The sequence below is a fragment of the Arachis ipaensis genome, chromosome B3, assembly GCF_059453495.1.
Source record: "Arachis ipaensis isolate K30076 ecotype BB chromosome B3, ASM5945349v1, whole genome shotgun sequence".
NCBI classification, from domain to species: domain Eukaryota; kingdom Viridiplantae; phylum Streptophyta; class Magnoliopsida; order Fabales; family Fabaceae; genus Arachis; species Arachis ipaensis.
In genome coordinates, this window is record NC_142438.1 from 28,904,044 (window position 1) to 28,928,311 (window position 24,268).

General features: G+C 29.9%; 2 protein-coding genes across 4 annotated transcripts; one reads left to right on the forward strand and one right to left on the reverse strand.

The window, feature by feature from the left end:
• Positions 1 to 6,477: 6,477 nt before the first annotated feature.
• LOC110270073 (uncharacterized) lies at positions 6,478 to 7,972 on the reverse strand. The gene is made up of 2 exons (XM_021118553.2): positions 7,619 to 7,972; positions 6,478 to 7,104 (listed from the first exon to the last, which is right to left on the reverse strand). Exons 1-2 carry the CDS (start codon positions 7,970 to 7,972, stop codon positions 6,478 to 6,480), a joined length of 981 nt encoding a protein of 326 aa, XP_020974212.1.
• Positions 7,973 to 17,125: 9,153 nt separating this feature from the next.
• LOC107630105 (uncharacterized) lies at positions 17,126 to 23,806 on the forward strand. Of its 3 annotated transcripts, none has more exons than XM_016333145.3 (5): positions 17,126 to 17,361; positions 18,058 to 19,387; positions 20,034 to 20,303; positions 21,303 to 21,458; positions 23,434 to 23,806. In XM_016333145.3, the coding sequence occupies exons 1-5, from the start codon at positions 17,354 to 17,356 to the stop codon at positions 23,554 to 23,556; spliced, it is 1,887 nt and encodes a 628-aa protein (XP_016188631.1). In that variant the 5' UTR covers positions 17,126 to 17,353; the 3' UTR covers positions 23,557 to 23,806. The 3 variants fall into 3 exon arrangements, 2 of the variants coding, with proteins under 2 accessions (XP_016188631.1, XP_020974213.1); XR_001618135.3 differs by having other exon boundaries at positions 17,130 to 17,361; positions 21,293 to 21,458; XM_021118554.2 differs by having other exon boundaries at positions 17,159 to 17,361; positions 18,044 to 19,387.
• The last annotated feature ends 462 nt before the right edge of the window (positions 23,807 to 24,268 follow it).

Below are 24,268 nucleotides of genomic sequence, written 5' to 3' on the forward strand. Positions count from 1 at the left end.
TTTGTTTTGTGTTTTAAGGGATACGTAATTTCACGAATTAAAGTATATGCTGAGGGGCACCTCTGAAATCAAGGGACAAGGACAGGGAAATTGTAGCACTATACCTTCACATCTCGGGCCAAAAGACAAGGTATAAATCTTTCACTCTGAAAATTAAACTTTCCTATATGTAATTTGTAATTTATTTTTCTGTTTTCAGCTATGACTGTGCTATCTACGTAATGAAGTGGCTTGAGATATTTGAGCCCGCAAACATTAAAAGGCAGAAATATGAGTGGGACAATTGGACCCAGGTAAATATGTTTAAAACTAAATAACTCTATATTACATTACTCAATTAACATGGTTGATTAAACATAATATTCTTTTTTACTGTAGGACGAGGTGGACCACTTTAGAGTATAATATGCTTCCCGGATTCTATTCCATGACATGGATCTAGACAAAGCTGAAGCCATTAGGGGAAGTAATGCAATAAGACTGTCCAAGCCATCCTCGTTGTTATTGAGTCCATATTGTCAGATAGATTCTGAGGATGTTGACATTGCTTAATGTAATTGTTATATAGTCCTATAACAAATTGAACACATGCTGTAAAAATTTTCCAATTATAATCCAGTTTATGGTGAAATTTCTTTCAATAATTAAACTCTGTCTGCTGTATTCAAAATGTATGAATTACAGGTACTATAATATGAAGAAAAACATCAAATCAAAATATACACTCATAACCTGCCATTTTTTACACCCAAAGAAAGTTGAATATACACCCAAAAATTTATCCCACCTGATGCTTTATCCCTAAAACCCTGAACATTAAACACTTAATATCATCCATATGCAAACTATATTTTATAACATAAAATCCTTAAAACGTTGTAAAAAAAACAAACAGTATTTTATAACATAAAAATAAGGTTCTGAAGTATATATATGTATATATATGTAAAATGTGAAATACAAGAAAATTCAGAAATACACCCAAACGAACAGTGCTTTTACACCCATATTCTGTAACTATACACCCAAAGAGTTATCCGCTGCTGCTGGTACCCTGAACTGATAATTCATAACACGTGCTTGATATTGGCTGGAATTTGAATGCACAACTGATGCAGCATCAAAGAGGTTTAATTGAATATAACAAACTCACATATTAGCTAAACTATTAACGAGAAAATTAAACTTAATCACCACGTATTTAAAGAACATCACTTTTACCTCGTTTAAAGCTTTCGTTTTCTTATTCTTTGTGGCATTTGCAATCTGTTTGTCCAACTTTGAACCTAGCCTATTTTTTGGATGTCCTCTTGTTCGAATCCTTGGAGGGCTTTGAAGCTCATTAACGGATTCCAAGTTGGCGTCTTCGTGAGATAAAGAAGATGTGCACTTCCTTTTGGCTTTCAATGATTCCATCTCAACCATGACGTTATCGTACGCCCGGTGCAGAATTGCAGTCAGCTCCTCCGATTCAGATGCAAATTCGCAAATATTTTGCGTACGAAAAACCAATTAGTCAAACCTCTTGCTTCTTGGCTCCAACAGTGACTCGTCGTGGCTGCTCTTGATGTGTGTGTGTCGCCTCTTTACCTTCTTGCTTCATCGTTCCAGTATATATCTCGGTGACACTTGGCTTACTCGTTCAAAGCTTAACACGCTTAGTGCGTGACGGCACAATATCCCTCTCGACTCGAATAATAAGCATTGGCATTTTACCTCGGCTGCTACTGAGTCGTAAGTAACCACAAACTTGTTGAATATTGAGCTGGAAACTTGTTTTCCGACTTCGTATACTGAATAGCCTAGAGCGGAATTCGTTAATCTAGTGATGCAATTCGCCTTTCCTCTGAATTGTGCTTGGACTTCCCTAAACTTTTGATGAGTGTACACATATTGAAACTGAGCTTCAATGGAGGATTTGGTTGCACACGGTATGACCGTATGAAAATCTACAGCATCTGATTCTCTCTCTGCTTGCTCCCTGCTTCCGAGGCAATTATCGTATTGTTTGACGAATTGAATAAGCGAGCTGTTCCGGATAATAAACTTGTTAAAAAATGAATGCATGCTCTCACTCCTTTGTGTGCTTCTCATCCTTGCCCAGAAGTGGTGATCCAGATAGATTGGAACCCATATATGACGGTCTTCATAGAGATCTGCAGAATACACCCAAACACAGACTATAAATACACCCCAAAAAACATGTAATTTACACCTCTGTTGCAGATTTTAAACAAACATTACCTGAAAGCCACTTGTTGTCCACAAGACCAAAATTTAGTAGAAAATCATTCCAATTCCTATCAAATGAGTTTTTGCTATGAGAGTTCCAAATAACTTGGCTCATTTCTTGTTCAATTTCTGCATGTCCCTTGTACCCATTTAATTTGCTTGGAATCTTCTTCATGATGTGCCAAATACACCAACGGTGAATTGTTGTTGGCATACAGGCCTCTAAACCCCTTTTTCATTGATGCGCATTGATCGGTGAGAAATCCTTTCGGAGCATTTCCTCCCATGCAACAAAGCCAACATTGAAATAACCATTTGAATGATTCAATTTCTTCATTTTTCATCAAAGAGCATCCGAGAAGTGTTGACTGACCGTGGTGATTCACCCCGACAAAAGAACCACAAACCAAATTATACCTGAAACAAATTACCATAGTGCAGAATGGAAAATCATTACGTACACCCAACAAATGCTTTGTATACACCCAAAAACACCCAATATACACCTCTGCCGCGGATTCATAAAAATACATTAATTTAGCATCATAAACAGGGACAGTTTGTTACCTGTTTGTATTGTAGGTGGTGTCAAATGAAATAACATCTTCGAAATACTCAAAGGCAGCTCTACTTCTTGCATCGGCCCAAAAGGCCAGCTTAATCGATTGATCCTCCTCGAGTTCAAGCTCAAAAAAGAAATTCTGATTCTTCTCTTTCATTCTTAACAAATATTTCCCGAATTCCTTTGCTTCTTCTTGTTCGGAAATATTTCGCACTTCTCTCGTAATGTAATTCCTCACATCCTTTTCAATAAAACTTAACTCGCGATGACCCCCGGCAGCCGCAACAAAATGATTGGTAGGTTTTGCTTGGTCTAATACCAGTCTCCTCATTATTCTCTATTGTACGACAAATGGACATGCTTAGTTCTCTGTGCTGTTTGAGCATCTCTGCTTTACTTGGATAGCAAAGGTGTGAATGATCCAGCACAACCTTTGAAATGATCCAAGCACCAACATCCTTCAATGTGTGTATATAAATTCTTGCAGGACAATTTAAACCGGCTATCGGATTCGTCTTCTCGGTCGGAGATATTTTAGATTTCTATTTTTCTCTCTGCTACATGTAATCAATTGATTCTTAATCTCGTTTCCCTTTCTATTTGTGCTCCGAACTCTTGTAGAAAAACCTGTAGCCTTGGCGTAGTTCCTGTAAAATTTTCCAGCATCTTCAAGGGTGGTAAAGGTCATTCCAACCTTCGGAACAAACTGGCCATCAACAACAAAGAGAGGCTGCAGAATACACCATGTCAAAAACTAAAAATACACCCAATCATTGCTGATATAATACACCCGAACGGCAATAACTCAACTAAAATGACAATAAAAGCCATAAACTGTAAATACACAGGCTGCAGAATACACCATGTCAAAAAATAAAAATACACCCAATCATGTCTGATATAATACACCCGAACGACGACAACTCAGCTAAAATAACAAAAAAAAACCATAAACTCTAAATACACAGGCTGCAGAATACACCATGTCAAAAACTAAAAACACACCCAATCATGTCTGATATAATACACCCGAACGACAACAACTCAGCTAAAATAACAGAAAAGCCATAAACTGTAAATACACCCACACTTCCTGCAAAAATACACCCAAAAAAGTTCTGATCTACACCCGAACGTCTGCTATAAATTTCAGATAATTAATCAAAACTAATACATTACATTCAATCCACAGATTTATGTTCACGCGTTAGTTTCACAGTCAATGTTCACGAATTATTCAGCTACACAATGCTATACAAATTACTGCAACAAAATTCAGAGTAATCCTATGTAAATCAAACCTCAGGAACTTCGTTAGATTCAAATTCATAATCCACTTCGCCCTGATTCAGCTGACAATCTGAGGTTGAATCATCTATTATCTTCAAAACGAGTTCAAGCTTTGATTTCAAAAAACAAAAAATCGAATAGAAAACGAAGCTGGAGTTACAGAGAGAGGAATTAACGTAAATGACGAAGAACAAACCAGTGAGAAAGGAGGGAAAAAGAACGATCGAAAAAAGCAGGAGAAGCTTCGCGAGAAGAAGAACGAGCAAATCTGGAAATAAGAAGAACGAAGAAGGAAACAAATCTTTTAAATTTGGTAGTTATACATACGCGGGATCTTTATATAGCGCGTGTATGGGACGTAACCCTTGCAGCGCGTTTTGGGGTTTTATTGGTTAATTTACTTGTAAAGCATACAAGCCCTAATGACTTGTATGCAGAGCTTTTCTGTTTAAATTTTAGTGGTCTAAATAAAAAGCAGCTTTTATTTTTTTAAAATGGTAATATTTATGTTTGGTAAATCAAATTAAAAATAATTTTTAATAAACATAATCAACAATAATTACGTTTGGTAAAATAGTTTTTAAAATTTAAAAATATTATAATAGACGTAAATGCAAACATTAAATTTAAAAATTAGTTAACATATAAGGTTATATTAGACTTTTAAATTTTAAAAAGGACAAACCAACTTTAAAAAGCTATATCTTAAATGCTTTCGAAAATATCATGATATTTTAAAAACTGCAACCACAAGCACATAGTCTTTTAATTTTGATTTATCAAACACAAAATAAAAAATTTAAACTTTTAAAAAATACAAACACCTCTTTAAAAAATTTTATCAAACCAAACCTTACTACCCTTATTTTTCTTTATATCAATAACAACCACCACAATACTTACAAGTTATAGAAAACATTTCAAGTGCACCGAGAAATACCGGTACACCAGTTGTTTTAACTGTTGATTTCAATTAATATATATTATATATATTTTTTATAATTCAGATCAACGGTTAAAATAATTGGAGCACCGATACTCCCGGTGCCCTTGAAATGTTTCCCGAGTTATATAACCAATATTATTACTATTTTTTTTTTCTTTTTATATTGTTGGGACAAGGTTCCTTCACTCTAAATCACCAATTAAACACTCTATTATTAATTTATTATAGATTTCATAAATTCGCTTAACTCACCGAGTTTTGCGCTTCCCTCCGTCGCATTGTGGTGGAAGACCACCGAAAATTATAAAGGTGGATCTTCTGCACTCATTATAGGAAAACAGTTCCTACACTCAGCATATCTAAACTCGAAAAGAGTCTCAAGAATAAGGATCTAATGGCCTTGGCTTTCAAATTCAACGTTCAAACTAACTAAACTCTCACTGCCAAGGACGACATTGTCATTGAGGGACTCTATATAGAAAGTGCCATAGAATGACACGACCTCAATATGATAAGTAGGTGCGCGTTGAGAAAAAAAGGAACTCAAAGGTGGATAATAGATTGATAGAATAATGAGGGAACGTATTAAGAAAAATAAAATAAAAAACAAAATCAAAATTTTATAAATATTGAATAATTAATTTATATTATTATAATTTTTTATAAAATAATTATTTATTCTAAATCATTTATCACTATATTTTAGTGGTTAAGATAAAAGATTTTATTCGGATTATCAAGATCTCAAATATATATTTTTTTTTTACTAAAAAATTGTTCCGCTAACAAATGTGATGAAATACTAGGGTGCAAAAATTCCTAACATGACAATCTAATTCTTGAACCTATTTTTGGACAAAGCTCAAGTTGAAGCACTTCGGATCTTTGATTTGAGTGAAATAATGCGAACTAAACCCGCCATAGTGGCCTGGCTACTCGCCACTAGCGATTTTGGAATTTACTTTTTAGGATTTTCTTGAACATTTTTATTTGTAATTTTGCATGAAATTGCCAAATGTAGTTTATGTGCAGGACCATATTTTAACGTTATTTCCATATTGACACTGATTCCTTCACTATCACAGTTCACAGAGAAGCAAAAACAACAGAATTTCAAGTTCTTTCCTATAACTTGGAAATGAAATAAATTGAAAAAAAATTAGTCTGTGCATTACATTTTCTATTACACAATGGCGATGGACTTTTAAATCTAAAATTTCATACATACCATCCTATTCAAATCCCTCGCTACTAAACCAATTCTAATGACTTTCAATGTATTTTACATACGTATTTAGCTAAAGCCTCAAGTTCAAAAATGAACCACAAAAGGAGCAAAATTAAGAAGAATTAAAGAAAAAAAAAAGTATAAATCGCCCCCTACCATGTTTGTTTGTTTGTTTGTTTTTTTTGGCTACATGTGAGTTTGCAAAAGCATACATTGCTCTTAGGAGCGGCTATTGCTACTTCTCCTATCAAGCATACCTTCCATAATAATCTTCTTCTTATGCTCAGCAGAATCAAGATCAGTCTCTTCACAGAGACAACCCCCATTGCATTTCCTTCTTTTCCGATGTGGCGACACCACAAACAACCCAATTGAGGTACACAGTATAGCACAAAACTTACCACACAGAATCAACACCGTAAGGCTACAAGTCATAAACAACCACATGTTCATATTGTTGAAACCGCCACTAAACCCTTTCTTCCTACTACTATTTCCAATAACAACTATTTCCTCCTGCTTTCGTTTCGCTGTTGCTAGTTCCCAAGTTCCATTCAATGGCAACGATGATCTTATCAGTGTGCCATTTTGTTCTGAGGAGGAGGTCGAAGCTTGAGTGCCCCATGAACTGGTTGAGTTTTTACTTGTTGATGATATAGATGTTGGAGTGAATAAAGATGAATTACGAGAAGAATTGGAAGTACATGAGTAGGTTTGGACCCTCATTCTGCGTTCTTGTTCCGAGATTTTATCACTATAGTACTGTTGTTCTGGGTTGCTTATGGTTGAAGATTTGGCTAATAACCTTTCCTTCTTTCTTCTTCGCCTTCTTTTAATCTTCCTTCCCTGTAATTAAGATAAGACAAGGAACAAAGTTCTAAAGAATTATGCAAAGTTGTTTAATAGTAACTGTATTTTGTATATGGCCAGAAAAAAGATTCATATAAGCATCATGCATGAATATAAAGGAGTGTATAAAATGGCAAATAAAACCTGATTAAGGTTTCTTTTTGACATTAATTACATAAACATTTATATCAATCAATATCCAAATTCTACTAGAGAAGGAAGATAGAACAAAACTGTGATGAATTCTTGCAATTAATAAGTCATACTACTCATTGGATAAAACACAAAAGTGATTTTTGTCTGGTAGTTTCTTGAAAAATCTTAATACGAGATAATTTTCTGTTCCAAAATATCATGATGTGAAAGTATGAATAATAATGATTTTGTTGGGTTACAAGAGGAGAAAAAATGCAACAATTCCCATAAAATTGGTGGTCCAAACCTTCGTGATAAAACCGCCAAATGAAAATTAGTATCCAAATTTCAAAACGGACATGTAAGAAAGACTAACCAATGCTGTCTCATTTAAAGCCGCCATGAATACATGCCGAAAAGAACCATTCCTGCCTTTCATTCTGGCACGAAATCCACTTACTTCATCACCGCCACCGCCGTCACCGCTACCAACATGTTTCACCGAGTTCCAGGCCGACGATAATAACTTGGGCAACACGACGCCTTGCTTCTCTGCCACGGCAATGTAACCGAGAAGTGGATCTCCATTTTCGGCTTTTTGACTCGGCGTTGCATAATCGAAAGAAACGTCGTCGTCGAGGAAGCTATCCGGCCTGAAACAATGGAACATACAGCCTCTTACGCTTCTGCTTCTGCTCTTGATGGACCTACTCTTCAAAGAAACTTCCATGTTTGAAAGCAAGACAAGACACGAAACCTTTGAGGAGATGTTATGTTATTATTTGGGTCAGTATCTGGTGACGGTTAGGATTTTCATGACGGTTAAAGGAGGAAGAATCATTGGAGATTGTGTTTGGATGGCCAGAAAATTTTGGAGGCAGGAAGCGCTTGGGAACGGGGAATCCAAGAAAATTAGAAAGAACGGAAATCTTGTATTGCGTGAAATATGTATGGCTTTATGCGCAAAGAGGGAGCGTGGGTGTGTCTGTGTGCGGGTTTAGATTTTGTGGGACCGTTTATTTCGGGTGCTGACTCTATTCTTGTGTTGTTTCTGTGATTGTTGAGTGGATACGTATTTTGAATCCATTTTTGGGTAGAATAAAAGTAAAAATATTAAAAATATCAAAAAATATATGTAAATATAAAAAAATATTTTTATATTATTGTATTTAAATAGAATCAATAGATATTAGTAATTTTACGTAAGATATTTAAATATTAAATTACTTTTATTTTTTTAAAAAAATTTTAAAAACTAACTAAAAAGATATTTTTAAAAACTTATCCAAATTAGTTCTTTTATATTTTTTTTAATAATAAAATTTATTTTACATTTGCATACACTTTTTACCAAGAATTTTCAATTATTAAAAGTATTTTAATTTTATTTGGATAAAAAAAAGAAAATACCTTTTTAATTAAATTACATAGTCAATGTTTTGTCATCATTCTGTTTTTTTATCCTTACTTTCATGTACTCGTGAACATTGCTTAATACTTATACTCTCGGTGATGAGAAACGTAATAAACATATGAAAAAAATAATTGACAAATATTAGAAGAAAAGTTCTAGAACTAAAGTAAAATTAATAATTGACCATAAAGAATGAGAAAGTAAAGCTTTTGAATTAAATCCAAAAGGAAAAAAATGATACCTGAAAGGTATATTATTAGTGGAGGGTAGCCTTAGAAAGTGTTTTTACGGTAAATTGAAATAATGATAGGCGTAAAAAACTTTCAATTGTAGTGGATGAAATAAAGAAATTATCACCTTTGTCAGAAAATATAATATCAGATAATACCACGTTCAACTCAAAACCTTAAAATAGTAAATTAATAAGTATAATTACCCGTGTCATGCACGTGATAAGATTGAAATTATAATTTTAAATTATTTTTTAAAATTAATTTGAATTATAATAATTTAATTAAAAAAAGTAACATGTTATGTATTGTTTTTTTTTAAATTTAGTGTTAATTGGATTAACTCTAAAATAGTTATTAATCGATTTTAATAATCTATTTTTTTTCAATAAATTAGACAAATATACTGAATGTGATCATAAATAATATAGTAATAGTTAAATCCACCAATAAATATATTAGTTATTATCAAACTATAAAACAAATTAAATATAAAGGCTATTAGCACTTATATATCTATAAAATCGCACTGTCTTTGCTCGTGTGCAAGGGTTTACTTATCAAATAAACTTAAAATATGAACCAAAAATATTTATAAATTAGACTTAGCATCATTTGAAAGAATAATAAAAAATAATCAACTTACCTTATCATTCATGAGAACCATTTCTATATAAGTCGTCTTGTTCTTATCAAATTTGGATGAGACTTTCCATAACCTTATATATTAATTTTGTTAAATAATTATATATATTGGTAGTTTTTCTTAATATATATACGTATACATAATACATAAATAATTCTATACATATACATAAATAAAAAAATATATGAATTATATTTTATTAAACTCTATATTACCGGTTATTAAAAACATTAAAATATATGAACCAAAAATATTTATAAAATGGACCTAAAATCACTTGAAAGAATCATGGAAAATAATCAACTTACCTTACTATCCATGAGAACCATTTCTATGTAAGTCATCTTGTTCTTGTCAAACTTGGATAGAACTTTCCATAACCTTTTATATTAATTTTGTTAAATAATTTATATATATATATATAATGGTAATTTTTCTTAATATATATACATATATATAAATAATTCTATACATATACATAAATAAAAAAATATGTGAATTATATTTTGTTAAACTCTATGTTACTGGTTATTAAAAACATCTAAATCACATATATTAATTTTTTTTTGTTATAATTATTTCGTTTTATATATATGATTATTTTTTATTATACAATCGTACAATAATTTTTTATTTTTTATATCTATATCTATTCCTCAATTCCAACTCCATTCATACGCATATTAACAGTTTTTTTCTAATAGTGATGTTTTAATTTTTCATTTTCTTTTTTTTACGTATGTTTCTTTTTTAAATAGTGATATTTTAATATTTTTTTAAATACATTTTTCTTAATAATTACATTACTAATCTGAAATATAAATGAGAAGAAAATAAACTTAAAAATCAGGAAAAAAAGAAATTTTATATTAAAAAATATAAAAATAAAATATTCAAAAAGAATAGTCGTAATATATAAATTGAGTCAACAATTTAAATTTCTCAAAAAATAATTTAATCAAATACCAATATTAGGAATAAATTACTTAAATAATATTTAATCTATTCTAGTCCTTAGACACATATAGATTAGAGTTATTCTTGTAACGACAACGAACTAAAACAATATCGTAAGTTCGAACATTTAGAATTCGTGCAAATTCAGATCATTCCTTTGTTCTTTGAAAACCTTCTGTATCCCTGATAGAGTTGAATCAAAATTCCTTTTATGAAAAAAGTGTTACGGAGATGGCTTTGATGTGTTGGAGGCCAAAATTCGGAAGTCACTATTTATATTTGAGTGTCACAGCTATTAAACCCGAAAGACCAAATAAAATAGTATCTCTGGTTTTATTCTCATTTAATTTTAAATCAAAAGTAATAATGACTTATTTAATTCATCATTTATGATAATAAATGAGATGACCATTATATAAGTCATTTAATGTAAAATAGCTTAATTTACAATTATAATTAATATATGTATTGCCCATAAATAAATTAGGAAATAATAATTTCGTAACAAAATAATTATTCAATTTGAATTACAATTAATTGATTGATAGAAATTATAATAAATTGTATAATATTTAAAAAATTAACCAAATCAATTAGTTGATATAATTAATTTATTATAATAAAATAAATTTAATGAGTTAAAAGAAATAAATCGAAAAACACCATCAGAAATATGTTACGACAATTTTATCATTAAGTGCAGAAATTTAATTTTTACATAATAGAATAGATATTTACAGATTATTATATTAAACACAAACTAAAAAAAATACACTAAACAAAATAAAAGCATCAATAGTAAAATATAACCTAAAAAATCACTTAAATTAAAAAAGAACATGTGATGAATTATAATAAATCTATATATGAGAAGTAAAAGTAAAATAAATAATTAAAAATAAAGTAAAAAAAACAATTAAAAAAGTAAAAGATAGAAAAGATAACGTGTGGAGTAGATAAAAAATGTATTGCAATAGAAGATTAATATAATTAATTAATACAAAGGATGAAAGAGAAAAATTAAAATACGATCTTATTAAAAAATTTCAAAAAAATATTTTAAAAAAACCTATTAATCAACTTTTATAAAAATATTACAAAAAATTTAAATTATCTTTCAGTAAAATAATAATACCCTTAAGAATTATTAATCAAAATAAATAAAAAAAATTAATATAAAACAAAATCATAGAAAAATATTAGCAAAATTAAGATAAAAAAATAAAATAAAAAATTATAAATATTTTACCTGAAGTACAAAATAGAGAAGGAAAAAAGGGATATATAAAATAATAAGATAATAATTTGAATTAATTGAATTCATTTATTTTATTGCTTTATATATTATTTATTAAATAATTTAATATTTATCTCGATCATATTAAATAATAAATTAGTTATAATTAATTTGGTTTAATGAATCAAATAAAATTTAAAATACTTTGATATTTACTCTAATTAAATTAAATATTTGAAGTTATGATTAATGTAATTTAATGAATCAAATAAAACATTAAATGATGAAATATTTATCCTAATCAAATAAAATTACATAATTGATTAGTTGTAATTAATACAATTGAATGAATCAAACACATTAAATTGAACAATAATTTAGTTAATTTGTGTCTTAAGGACACGTTTTAAAAATATTTATTTTGCAACAATTTTTATAAAAGATTTTTTATAATATTTTTAACCTATGGTTTAAAGGCATAGTTATAATAACCCATTAAAAAGTACTTAATTAGTTAATATAAATAATTAATATAATTGATTTAGTTCAATAAATTAAAAAAAATAAATGTGAAAGGAAGATATAAAGAGAAAGTAAAATTATAAAAATGTATATCTATTAAAAAGCAATAAAAAAAAGTCTTTTTTAGTTTTTATTTATTAATTATTAATTTATTATAATTATTTTCACAACATTTATTACACGGTATTCATCTTATAAATTAATACAATTAATTTATTGATATTAATTATCGATAATTAATTATAATTGATATAACTCATTTAGCTATACTTTCTAAATAAATAATTAAAAATGCACGTCTCAATTTTTTGTTAAAGTAAAATAAAATAAAATATATAAATTGAGTAGATATAAATCTAAAAATTATAAATTTTATTAACAACTCAAATAAATTAGTACCATAAAATTAAATTTAATATCTATTTTAAATAATTATTGGTCTTTTATTATTTTAATTATTAATAATTTAAATAAAATAATACTCTATAACTTATTTTGTTATTTATTTTAAGTAATTACTAACATAGTTGTTAGTAATACCCAAGTGTATATTATCAACATAATTTTATCACGGGTATTTCAATCTTATCGTCATTGCAATTTTGTACTATCTTACTTTTTTTAATTGTTATTATTAGAATTGTTAAATAATATTAAAAAATTCTTTAAAAATAGAAATAGCGATGGCACCTTGAATAATTAATTCAATAGAATTAAATTTAAACGAATAAGATGATTCAATCAATTATACAAATAATAGCATATTTATAAATAATAATATTGAAAATAGTCTCACTAATGTAAATGATCAATATAATAATTATATAAAAAAATAACTAATTACATAATTGCATAATTTTTAAGATCCTATATAGTTAAATCTAACAGACAAATAAAGAAATATTTATATGATAATGTCCTAATATTTTAGCATACTATAAATCATATTATAAATTTATATATTATATTATAATTTTAAGTCAACTCCTTAAACACATTATAACATAAACCATCTAAAAAGATATACCAAATTAACGAATATCACATGGGTCATAACATACACTCTAAATTGTCACAATATTTCAAATAAAAAGAGCATCAATATAGAAAAATCAATGAATATATATAACTAAAATAAAGAGCTACAAAGAGACACACAAAAAAATAAAATAAAATAAAGAGAATCAATAAAAACATTAACATATAAACCACATACACGAACAATGTATATATTAATTGTGAATCACAAAAAAAAAAGATAATATATATATATATATATATGAATTGAAGTACACATGACAAAATATAATATTACAAAACAAAATTATAGTAAGATTATTTAAAAACAACATAAAAATTACACATTTTTTTTGTTAATCAGAAGCTAAAATAAAAAAAAAATGTGCGCTTAATAATAAGCAATTAAGATAAACAAAAATGTTAAAAAATATAAAAAATAAAATGTACAAATAAAGATAAAAGAAACAAAAATTCAATAAATTACAAAAATTGTACCTAAACACGAGAGAGAGGGGAAGAGGGAGGAAGGGAGGGAGAGAAAGAGAGAAAAGAAAGCGAATGAGTAAAAAACATATGATCTTGTATAAATAGAGGGTATTGAGAAAAATAAACTAATTAAATTAATTCATATATTTCGTTATCATATTTATTATTTATTAAATAATTGGCTATTTACTCCAATCAAATCAAATAATTAATATAATTAACTAAATTAATTAATTGATATAATTAATTATAATAAATGGTAAAATTTGAATGTCTAATCAAATTAATTAATTGATATAATTAATTATAATTGATTTGCTTTAACGAATTAAATGAAATAAATCAGGAAACACCTTAAAAGTATGTCGCATCAGTTCTGTTATTAAGTGCAAAAATCTTATTTTTATATAATAGAATAGATAGATAATAAAGATATTTTCTTAAATTAGTATATATAATTGTGCATTATTCATTAAATATTAATTATAATATTGTAATATAATTATAATAAAGATGATTAAAAGTATTATTATTATTATTATTATTATTATTATTATTATTATTATTAAAAATGATTAAAAGTATTTTTAATTGACAATTGATAAGTAGTTTAATAATGCATTAAATATTCATTTGATATAATTATAATGAAGATATGTTCCTAAATTAGTATAATTATATATTATTCATTAAATATTAATTATAATATAATTATAATATGAATATTTTGTATAAAATAATTTAGAAAATAGAAATGTGTGTTCATTTTGGAGGGAAAATGGAGTCACGAGGGATCGACACCTCACCTTTATTAGTTGGGGGAAAACCCAATTTTAGTATATTAAGTAGATAGGTCTTTTATTTTATAAACTTTTTACTCTTCTTTATTCTTTTTGTCATGAGACTAATTTCAACACTCCTCATACTTACAACACTAACAAAATAAGTGAATAAATGACTCAAATTATAATGTTATTATTTTACTCGATTTTTTTATTCTATTATTAATAACAAATAAATTAATAATTTTTCAAGTTTTATTTTACAATTTTAATTCAAAGAACTGGAAATAATTTTTTTTGTGGTTATCTCAATTTTTCAATTATAGTTTCAAAAGTAAAATTAAAGATAAACCGAAAATATATAAAGTGTCAGAAACAAAGTAAAATATATAAATTAAAAGAAAAAGGAAGAAGAAGATGTAGAAAAACAAATAAAAATAAAAAACTTTAATTAAAAATAAAAAATAAAATACAAGTTTGAGTTTAAACTTAAAAAGAATTATTCGGGATTTTCAATTTTACTGTATGATGCTAGGGAGGTTGAGAGTGTTTTTGCATTTTCAAGTGTGTTTTCAGAAGAACTGAGCTGATTACATTGTTTGCTCAAAATTCTATTTATAAACTAATCTAATGTCACACAACCAAAGAATTACTTTTTACAGATAGATTTATAGACATATTTGATCTCTTTTACCAATGAATTTTTGGTTGCTGACGGATTTTGTCTCTCTGTAAAAGTCTCGTTGAAAATTATTTATCGACAGATTTTTCTCCGTTACCGACAGAATTTTCCTCGGTAATGGTCCCCCTTTCGCCAAAAAACGGTTAAATTTTTCGACAGATTTTTTGTTGGTAATTTACCGACAGATTTTTTCGGTAATCATCACTTCAATTTCGCTTAAACTGTCCAATTTTTCGACAGATTTTCCGTTGGTAACTAGCATCAGATTTTTTGACAGATTTTTCGTCAGTAATTGAAGCCTGAAAAAGTATTTTTAACTCTGAATACAGACGAAAAATCTGTCTGTAAATCCGTCAATAAGGTAAAACGATATTTTTTTTAGATTTTTTCATTGCAAAATAAACCTTTCATACAAAATAAATATAAATTTAAACAAGTTTATCGTATTATCAAACTAAAAGAAAAATACTATATATAAACAAGAAAGTCAATATAATTCAAAACATAAACAAAATGTATTGATACATCAACTATAATAATAAATAACAACCATACATCAACAAAGTATGTTGATACATCAACTATAATTCAAAACATAAACTCAGTGCATTATTTAACCATACTAAATTTATCAGCTATAGTCCTGAGTGTTATCTTCATTCTCATTATCATCATAGTCCTCATCTGAAGATATTGAAGATGGTGGCGGTGACAATAGTAGTGGAATAGCAGTAAAACTGCTTAACGCTCTAACTTTCTTGTAATAGCTAACATAAGTCTCATTCCATCTCTTCTGTATAAACTGAAATAAACCATACAAATACTGTAAGCAATAAAAAAATCATGAAAAAAAATCTACTTTTTATTCTTTGCTAAACATTTAACTTGTTATCAAAAGTAGGAATTTAAAGATAAACAAGAGAATGTAAAGATCCAGTCAAGTTATAACTTGATTGTTACAAGAAATAATAGATCTTAAATAAAAACTAACCTAAACAAACTAATCTAACTTAATTCTAAAAAGAGGACAACGTATCTCTCTAAAAAATATAACTACAACATACCAAAATAAAAAGCTAAATTTTTCATATTTTTTTTTTCTTAAATAGTTCAACAATCTTATGCTTGGGCCTTTGAAGTCTAAAAATGCGAGTCCACATGCATTTTATTGAGTCATGCGTTGGCTAATGGCTATGGCACCATTCTTGTAATTGATGTCAAAGACTATGTGAAACTAAGTGAGATTATTTTTCCTGCAACAACATAAAACTCAGAAATATTACATACTTAAATTATATGCAAAATCACAATAAAACAACTGGATTCATTGGACATTCAAATAACAACCTTCTAAAATTCTCTTTCGTACTTGATTTGGTGATAATTGCATAGAATCCACAGAGACACTTTGAATGTTATTCCTTACTTAACTTTTTGTTATCCACAATATTGTGGTTGATCCGGCGACTAGAATAAACTGAGTTTACATTTGGCCATTGAAACACGAACAACTTTAGGGAATGAATTAGAATTTCTGATTCTTCATGGCAACATGCTTAAAGAGGAGAATAAAGACTCAGTTTAAAACGAAGTCATTTTCTTAAATAAAATCAAAGATTGAATTGTTCATATTGTACACGTAAATACTTGACGATTATATATGCGAGTCAATATTTTACATTATCAGTCAATATTATATACTAACGACAAAAATTAGCAAGAGATTATATTGTCTAACGAAGATAAATATTGAAAATTATTTTGTGTATTTTGAAATTTAAAAAATGAAAGTGTTCAATTTTACAAATTGGGAAACTGATTTGAATAAAGACTAAGATTTATTTAGTAGGAAAAAAAAAATGCTCTTTTTGAGCGCCAATAAAAAAAGGAGCCCAAAATCAATTATCATTTATCTCGCAGGGTTCCAATTTCCACGATCTGTATTGCTTTCATTTCCAACACCAACCGTCAACAAAATTACATGTCAACGCCACCACCATGCTCCGACTACGCCTCGCCGACGGCCGCGGCGGAGACAGCTGATAGACGTTCTCTGACGAGGAAGCAATGTTGCGTGCACTGATTTCAATACACCGGCATAGTTTGGAGCCCTGTTAAGCTAATTCCACGCCACCATGTCAAGGTTCTTCCTGTTTTGGCTTTCATAAGATGATACCTCTCAATATATTGTTTCTTTTGTTGTTGAAGGCTTAAAAATCTCAGTGATTTCGCGATTTCTTAAAAAAAATGTATCAAAAAGTAGTAATAATATACTGGCATGCATGTGTATGTTTGTTTATTTATCTATTTTAAGTGATCTTCGATTTTATTAAGTAAGAGAGCTAGGGATGTGTTTGGATAACTTCTTTTGACATTCAAACAGCTTAAACTAACACCTCACGGAGAGAGCTCTTGAGGGGAAAAAAGACGTTCATGTTTCCCCAAAAATGCCAAGAACTTAAACATTGATCATCTTTGTTTCAGTAGTATTAAGTGTTTATTGTGAGGTTTTTCATCCGTATAAACTTGTTTGCTGGCACTTAAACATACTTTGCTACGAAAATTTCTGATTCTACCTTCTAGGAAAAACTGTTTTAGACATAAAGCTTGCTGTTGTTAATTTAAGTTATAAATTACTAGAACATAGCAACCATATCTTGGCCCTCATTTATTCATTTGGAAAATAGAACCTAAAGATTTATGGAGTTTGTATGATGTGTGTTATAAAATTGTGATCAATTTGAATTTGTCTTTTGAAGCTTTTAGGTTTAATATTCTTTTACTTCTTGCTTCATTTGAATTAACCCATACGAATAATATTGTAGAATCTATTATGCAGGTTTGTTTGTGGAAATGTTAGAAGGTTTGTGCGTTCTTCTGGTCAGAAACATGGCTTTGATGTATTTAATTTTGAGTCGCATCATCCAAGATGCTCCGCTTACTCAACATGCCAATTTTTCTCATCCTACAGTAAACTTGTACACAAAGGACAAACTCCGCTCATGTACCTTTTCAAATTAAAGTATAATAACATCAATCTAATTAGCAAAGGGAGAAACATCTATTACCTCCCTGCAAATAGTGCAAACTACCACCATCCTCAAATTATTTGGAGCAGGATTTCTCAAATGTGTCTCCCACCAATTCCACCACCAATAGGTCATATTGCCCGTGCAGTTAGTTTGGCATTGGCTCGATCGAATATTCTTATTCCTGGTTTCATTGCATTCATAATAGAGGAGCTTGCTTGGACACAACAATCATGGGCTGAAGCAGAATCCTTTCCAAATAGAGATTCATTTTACATACATGCACTAGATGGACGTATATATCTAACCTCAGCTATCTTAGAAGCTCTCGAGATTGTTATCTTGTTTATCAGGGCTATCTATTTAATAGTTTTATTCTTCCCCTGCATAGCTATGGCTCCTTTAGTGAACCATTTTGGTGATCAGTTTAGGAAAACATGGATTCATGTTGTTCGCCTTTCACTTGAAAAGGCCGGGCCAGCATTTATTAAATGGGGTCAATGGGCTGCAACCAGACCAGATCTCTTCCCTAGGGATCTCTGTGGAGAACTTTCAGAATTTCACACCAAAGCACCGTCACACAAATTTGCTTATAGCAGAGCATGCGTTGAAAATGCATTTGGGCGCAAGTTGACGGAAATATTTGAAAATTTTGATGAGGAACCAGTAGCATCAGGTAGCATTGCTCAAGTTCATCGAGCTACTCTAAAATACAAATACCCAGGCCAGCAAATGAAACCTCTTGTAGTGGCAGTGAAGGTCCGACATCCAGGGGTTGCTGATGCGATTAGAAGGGATTTCATCATCATCAATCTAATTGCTAAGATTTCATGTTTATTCCCTAATTTGAAGTGGTTGAGATTAGATGAAAGTGTGCAACAATTTGCTGTTTATATGATGTCTCAGGTTGATCTTTCAAGGGAAGCAGCACATCTTAGTCGTTTTATCTATAATTTCCGCCGATGGAAAGATGTTTCATTCCCAATGCCTCTATACCCCCTAGTGCACCCATCTGTTTTGGTGGAAACCTATGAACAAGGTGAAAGTGTTTTGCACTATGTTCACGAGCTTAAAGGCCAGGAGCATATCAAAAGTGCCCTAGCTCATATTGGAACACATGCTCTTTTAAAGATGCTTTTGGTAAAAACTTCTGAATCTTACTTTTTATGCACTCCATTCTTTCTTTGCAGGTTTTGTCTTAATTACGCCATGTTGAAATTGTTCTAAGATTCATGGAAATGGTGATATGATTTTGTACCTAACCTGTTATTCAGAGAAATAGCTTTGTGTATGCATGCGAGCAATCGTGTGGGCACATGCGTGTGTGTGTGAGAGAGAGGGCACTTGAAATGAGAGAAAGTCCAAAGCTAGTACTGTTTGCAAATTACAAACTTCCATTTTTTGTATGGTTTTCATAAGGCAACTTCATAACATGTTTATCTTCCAAGAAGAAAACCAAGAATTGGATAAAAAAGTTGTTAATATTCTAATTTATAAATCCTGAAATCATAATTTACTAATTTGTAATGTGTAGTCCGTTGGTGATTTTAGGACTAGAGATTGAGATCTTAAGAGAAGAATGGTGAGAAAGAAGTTACTAGTCATTGAATGTTTTCTTAATGGCTTTGTATAATTTAAATGCATAATGAGATAAGATATTGTTGAGATCCTGAAGTATTCGTCTTTTTCCTTGCAGTGATGAATTTCAATTGCTGATTTCTTATCATTTGAGTAGCTTGACATTTGACTGAAATAATCACTGCCTTATATATATCTTCTCTTCCAGGTGGATAATTTTATTCATGCTGACATGCATCCAGGAAATATTCTTGTCCGTGTTGCAAAAAGCAAACTATCACCTATAGGACTCTTTAAGTCAAGGCCCCATGTCATTTTCCTTGATGTAGGCCTTACTACTGAACTTTCTAAAATGGAGCGGGAAAATTTACTGAAATTTTTTAAGGCTGTTGCTCTTCAAGATGGCCGCAGTGCTGCGGAATCTACTCTTAGGTTATCAAGACGACAAAATTGTCCAGACCCCATATCTTTCACTGAGGTGAAGATTTACTTTATTTGTGTTTTCAATTTACACTGTTATATTTGCATCCAGTGAGGGGAACGTGACAAAAGTTTGGTTAGTTATTTGTGGAGTTTGATATCTGTCGAGTAAGAGAAAGAATATCAATTCTAGGAGATTTGATAAGAGGAGGGAATGTGTCGTTATATGTATGGAGTTAGAGTACTGATGGGAAATAGGCAGAATTTGTGAGAAAATTAGGAGGACGCCAGGAGATTTTCTCTTTTCAGTTTATTTTCATTTTGCTACAAATTACAAGATTCAGAGGTTGATTTCCCCATTGAATCTCAGCTTCTTCAATAATATAAAGCGGTCTCACTTCTATTTCGCCCAACATATGTAAGTTCTATCAACTAGTATTGGAGCTTTCGATCCTAGTAGCCCTATACCGGATTTGAACCAGATGAATTCTAAGAGTGAGAGAGTGGCAGTAACCTGAAGTGGAAACAAGCTTCCCAGATTTGACACACATTGTCATACTTATAGATGTGTGATCTAGGTCAAGCAAATCATATATGATCAAAAAACTCCTAAATCAGAGAAGTTATATCAAGGGTAGTAGAACCCCAATGCTCAGGACAGTCTCTCTCTATGTTTGTTTATTTTCATATTGTATACATGATTGAAAGGCTTCGTTCTCAATTGGAATCTTGGCCTCAGTAATTTACATCAGTCTAATTTCTATTTTCTCTAGCAAATATCAGCTTTTATCATACTTAGAAAAAGAAATTAAAACTTTTTTTTATTGGTGGAGATTGCTCGTGACAGTGATTCTAGTATGATTCCAATTTACAAATGATTTGTGTCATCTTTCTGACAACGGTAAAAGACTGCTTTTTATGGGCATTCTTGATCTCTTGTATCTTAGTTAACGGCTAGCTGACACGTGTTAAGAGAGTTGTTTCTAATTGACATATACCAAATGATTACTGAATCTGCCTATGCTTTTCCCAAATGAAATTTTATAGCATTTAACAGGAGGTGGAGAAATCATTTGAGTTCTGGAGATCCACAGAAGGTGAAAGAGTCAGCACAGCTGACCGTATACAACAGTTGCTTGAGCATGTTAGGTTCTATAGAGTCAATTTGGATGGCAATGTCTGTGCTGTGATGGTGACCACATTGGTTCTGGAGGTAAGTTCCACCTCATAATCACCCTTTTGATAAAATGTTATTTGCATTGTTATAAATGGAATCAATGTTTATTGCATGGGTAATGTTCTACTTTTGTGCATTTCTATTGTGTGATTGAAAAAAGTTTATACCTTTCTTTTGGTTGCTCTTGACACATTGCTACTCTGGATATAGTTCTGAAAGGTAGCGTTTGTTTTGAGGTACTGAGAGAGAGATTGAGAGACTGAGACTCAGTATCGTGTTTGTTAGTTCATAGACTGGTACTAAAATTTCTGTCTCTGTCTCTAAAATTTCAGTATTTCAGTACCTCCAAAAAGTAGGGACATAGGGGACTGAAATTTTTAGAGATGGAGACTGAAACTTTAATAATATTTTATACCTAAAATACTTTCATTTCAATTAATTAATTCCAATTTTACCCTTTGTGCAAATTAAATTAGAGTTTCATTCTTGTTTCAATTCCTGTCTCCCATTTTGCACCAAACAGAATACTGAAATTTATTTCAATCCCTGTCTCTTAGTCTCTGTCTCTCAGTCTCAGTCTTTCCGTCTCTGTCTTTTCACCAAACGCTACCAAAATGACTTATTGTTGAAACATCCAAAAGGCGCAGTGATATTATTCTAAGAACTGCACAATTTTCTATTGCCACTAGAGTTGTAAATCATTATTTGTATGCCTACTCTGAGAAGATGACTTGGTCTGTTGATGATCTTGTTCTTTTTTATTTTTAATGGGGTTAATAATGATCTTAATTTAATTGAAGATCGGACCTCCATTTCTCACCCTGGCATATTGAGCTTTGAATTCTTTGTTTTATAGAATCGACTTTGTGTAACAGTCGAAATTGAAACCTAAAACTTAACAATCCGTTAATCTTCCATGCTGGAGAACAGAAGAGTAATTAGTTTGTAATTTCAGTATGTATACAACTCATTAACTCAACACTATACTCTTATTCCACTCGGTCGTGTCAACTACTTGGAATAGTTGATGTCATTGGATTATATTAATAACAAAAAATTTCTTTGATTAATATGTCATGATCTCACAGATCCAAAGCATACAGAATTATGAAAATACCTTCAGCAATAACTCTTAAAAAATCATTTAAAACCGCATTTTCAGTCATAGGAAAAAGAGCTCATTAAAAATCAAAGATCAGCAGCCTGGTCCTCAAATATTTAGGCATTTAACATCATGCCCACCATAAACACCTCTTGACACCAGAACATCCACTACCTTTCCATCATTTTTTACTATAGGTATAGATATCAGTCTTGGGTCAAATTAATATTTAGAATCATAATTAATCAATTCTTTGTAGGCACATTATCATGCCTAAGATCATCAATCATAAGATTATTCCACACCAGCATTTGACACAGCATCATATTAATAGAAAATTGATACAACGTTGGCATGTAATTCAATTAGGCCAGACACCACCATGAGGAGAACTTAAGGCTGCATTTGGTTTTGAGAACAAGACATAAATGATAGAGACACGAAAATTAGTGTTTGTATCTTGTTTTGTAATAAACTGAATATAAAATAGAACAAACAATTAAAAAGTCTGATTTACCTTATTTTTTCTTTCATACAAAATTTAAAATAAAAAATAGAATGATAAAAAATATAAGTATGAAAATTTGATAGTGATAAGAAAAAAAAAAATGAAAATAAGTGTGCCTGCATCCAATGTCTCTCTATCATTCTTGTTCGAAAAGATTCAAAATACACTAATTTAATGTTCCTAGGACACAATGTCTCTATCTATGTCTCACTTTCCAAACATGATTTTGTATCTTTATATTCATGTCTCAGTATTCTGTCCTTGTAAACAAACGTAACCTTAAAGAACTTACAAGTAACTCCTTGCACATGCTTTTTGCAGATTTTTAATCTTAAAGGTTTAGAGCTCTAAAATGAAACTGTTTTTGTTTAGTATAAGCTGATTTCTAGTCCCTTTTGTAGGGTTGGCAGCGGAAGCTTGATCCGGAATATGACGTGATGCATACTTTGCAGACACTCCTATTTAAAAAAGACGACTGGGCAGAGTCTATGTCTCATGCCATTGAAGGAGTGGTAGCTCCGTAAAGAGGTGGCTGTTTGATGGCAAGCAATTCTTTCCTTTCCCCAATTTTGAGATTGTACACTTAGCAATAGCTGATGATTTGTATTCTATTTTTTCAGTTTCTTTTGTTTTAGTTTTTAACGAGTTCTTAATAAATGGAGGGAACTAGTTATTGTACAGTTTTGAAATAAATTTATTTTATGGATATTAACCCTTGATGTAAACTAAAATAACAAACACATGAAATGAATAAGCATTCATTTTTATTTTGGACGAATGTACGTGAACACTTTGATTTTGTGGAATCTTCACGTATGGACCAACAATATAAATTTTGTGTTAGGGGTAGGTCATTGTCTAGAAGCACATGTTGTATGGCTCGTATTGGGTCAAAATGCAAAATAAGCAAGAGTTTTTGGCACATATGTGAATGGATGAGGATAAATAAGTTAATTTACAAAGATAAAAGAAGTAAAAGTAAAATTAAAAGTTAATTCACAAAGATAAAAGAAGTAAAAGTAAAATTAAAGACAACAAAAAATTGTAGTTTAAAAAATAGGCACACAAAAAAAATCTATGGAAGTGTTGATACCATGACAAAAAAAAAAGATTAATACAAAAACAATTAAAAAAAGGATGTGATACATGTTAAAAATTAGGTGATTTGATCGTCGCAGTAACAAATATGATAGAAATAAGGCTTAATTTGTGATTAGCGTCTATGCACCACATACA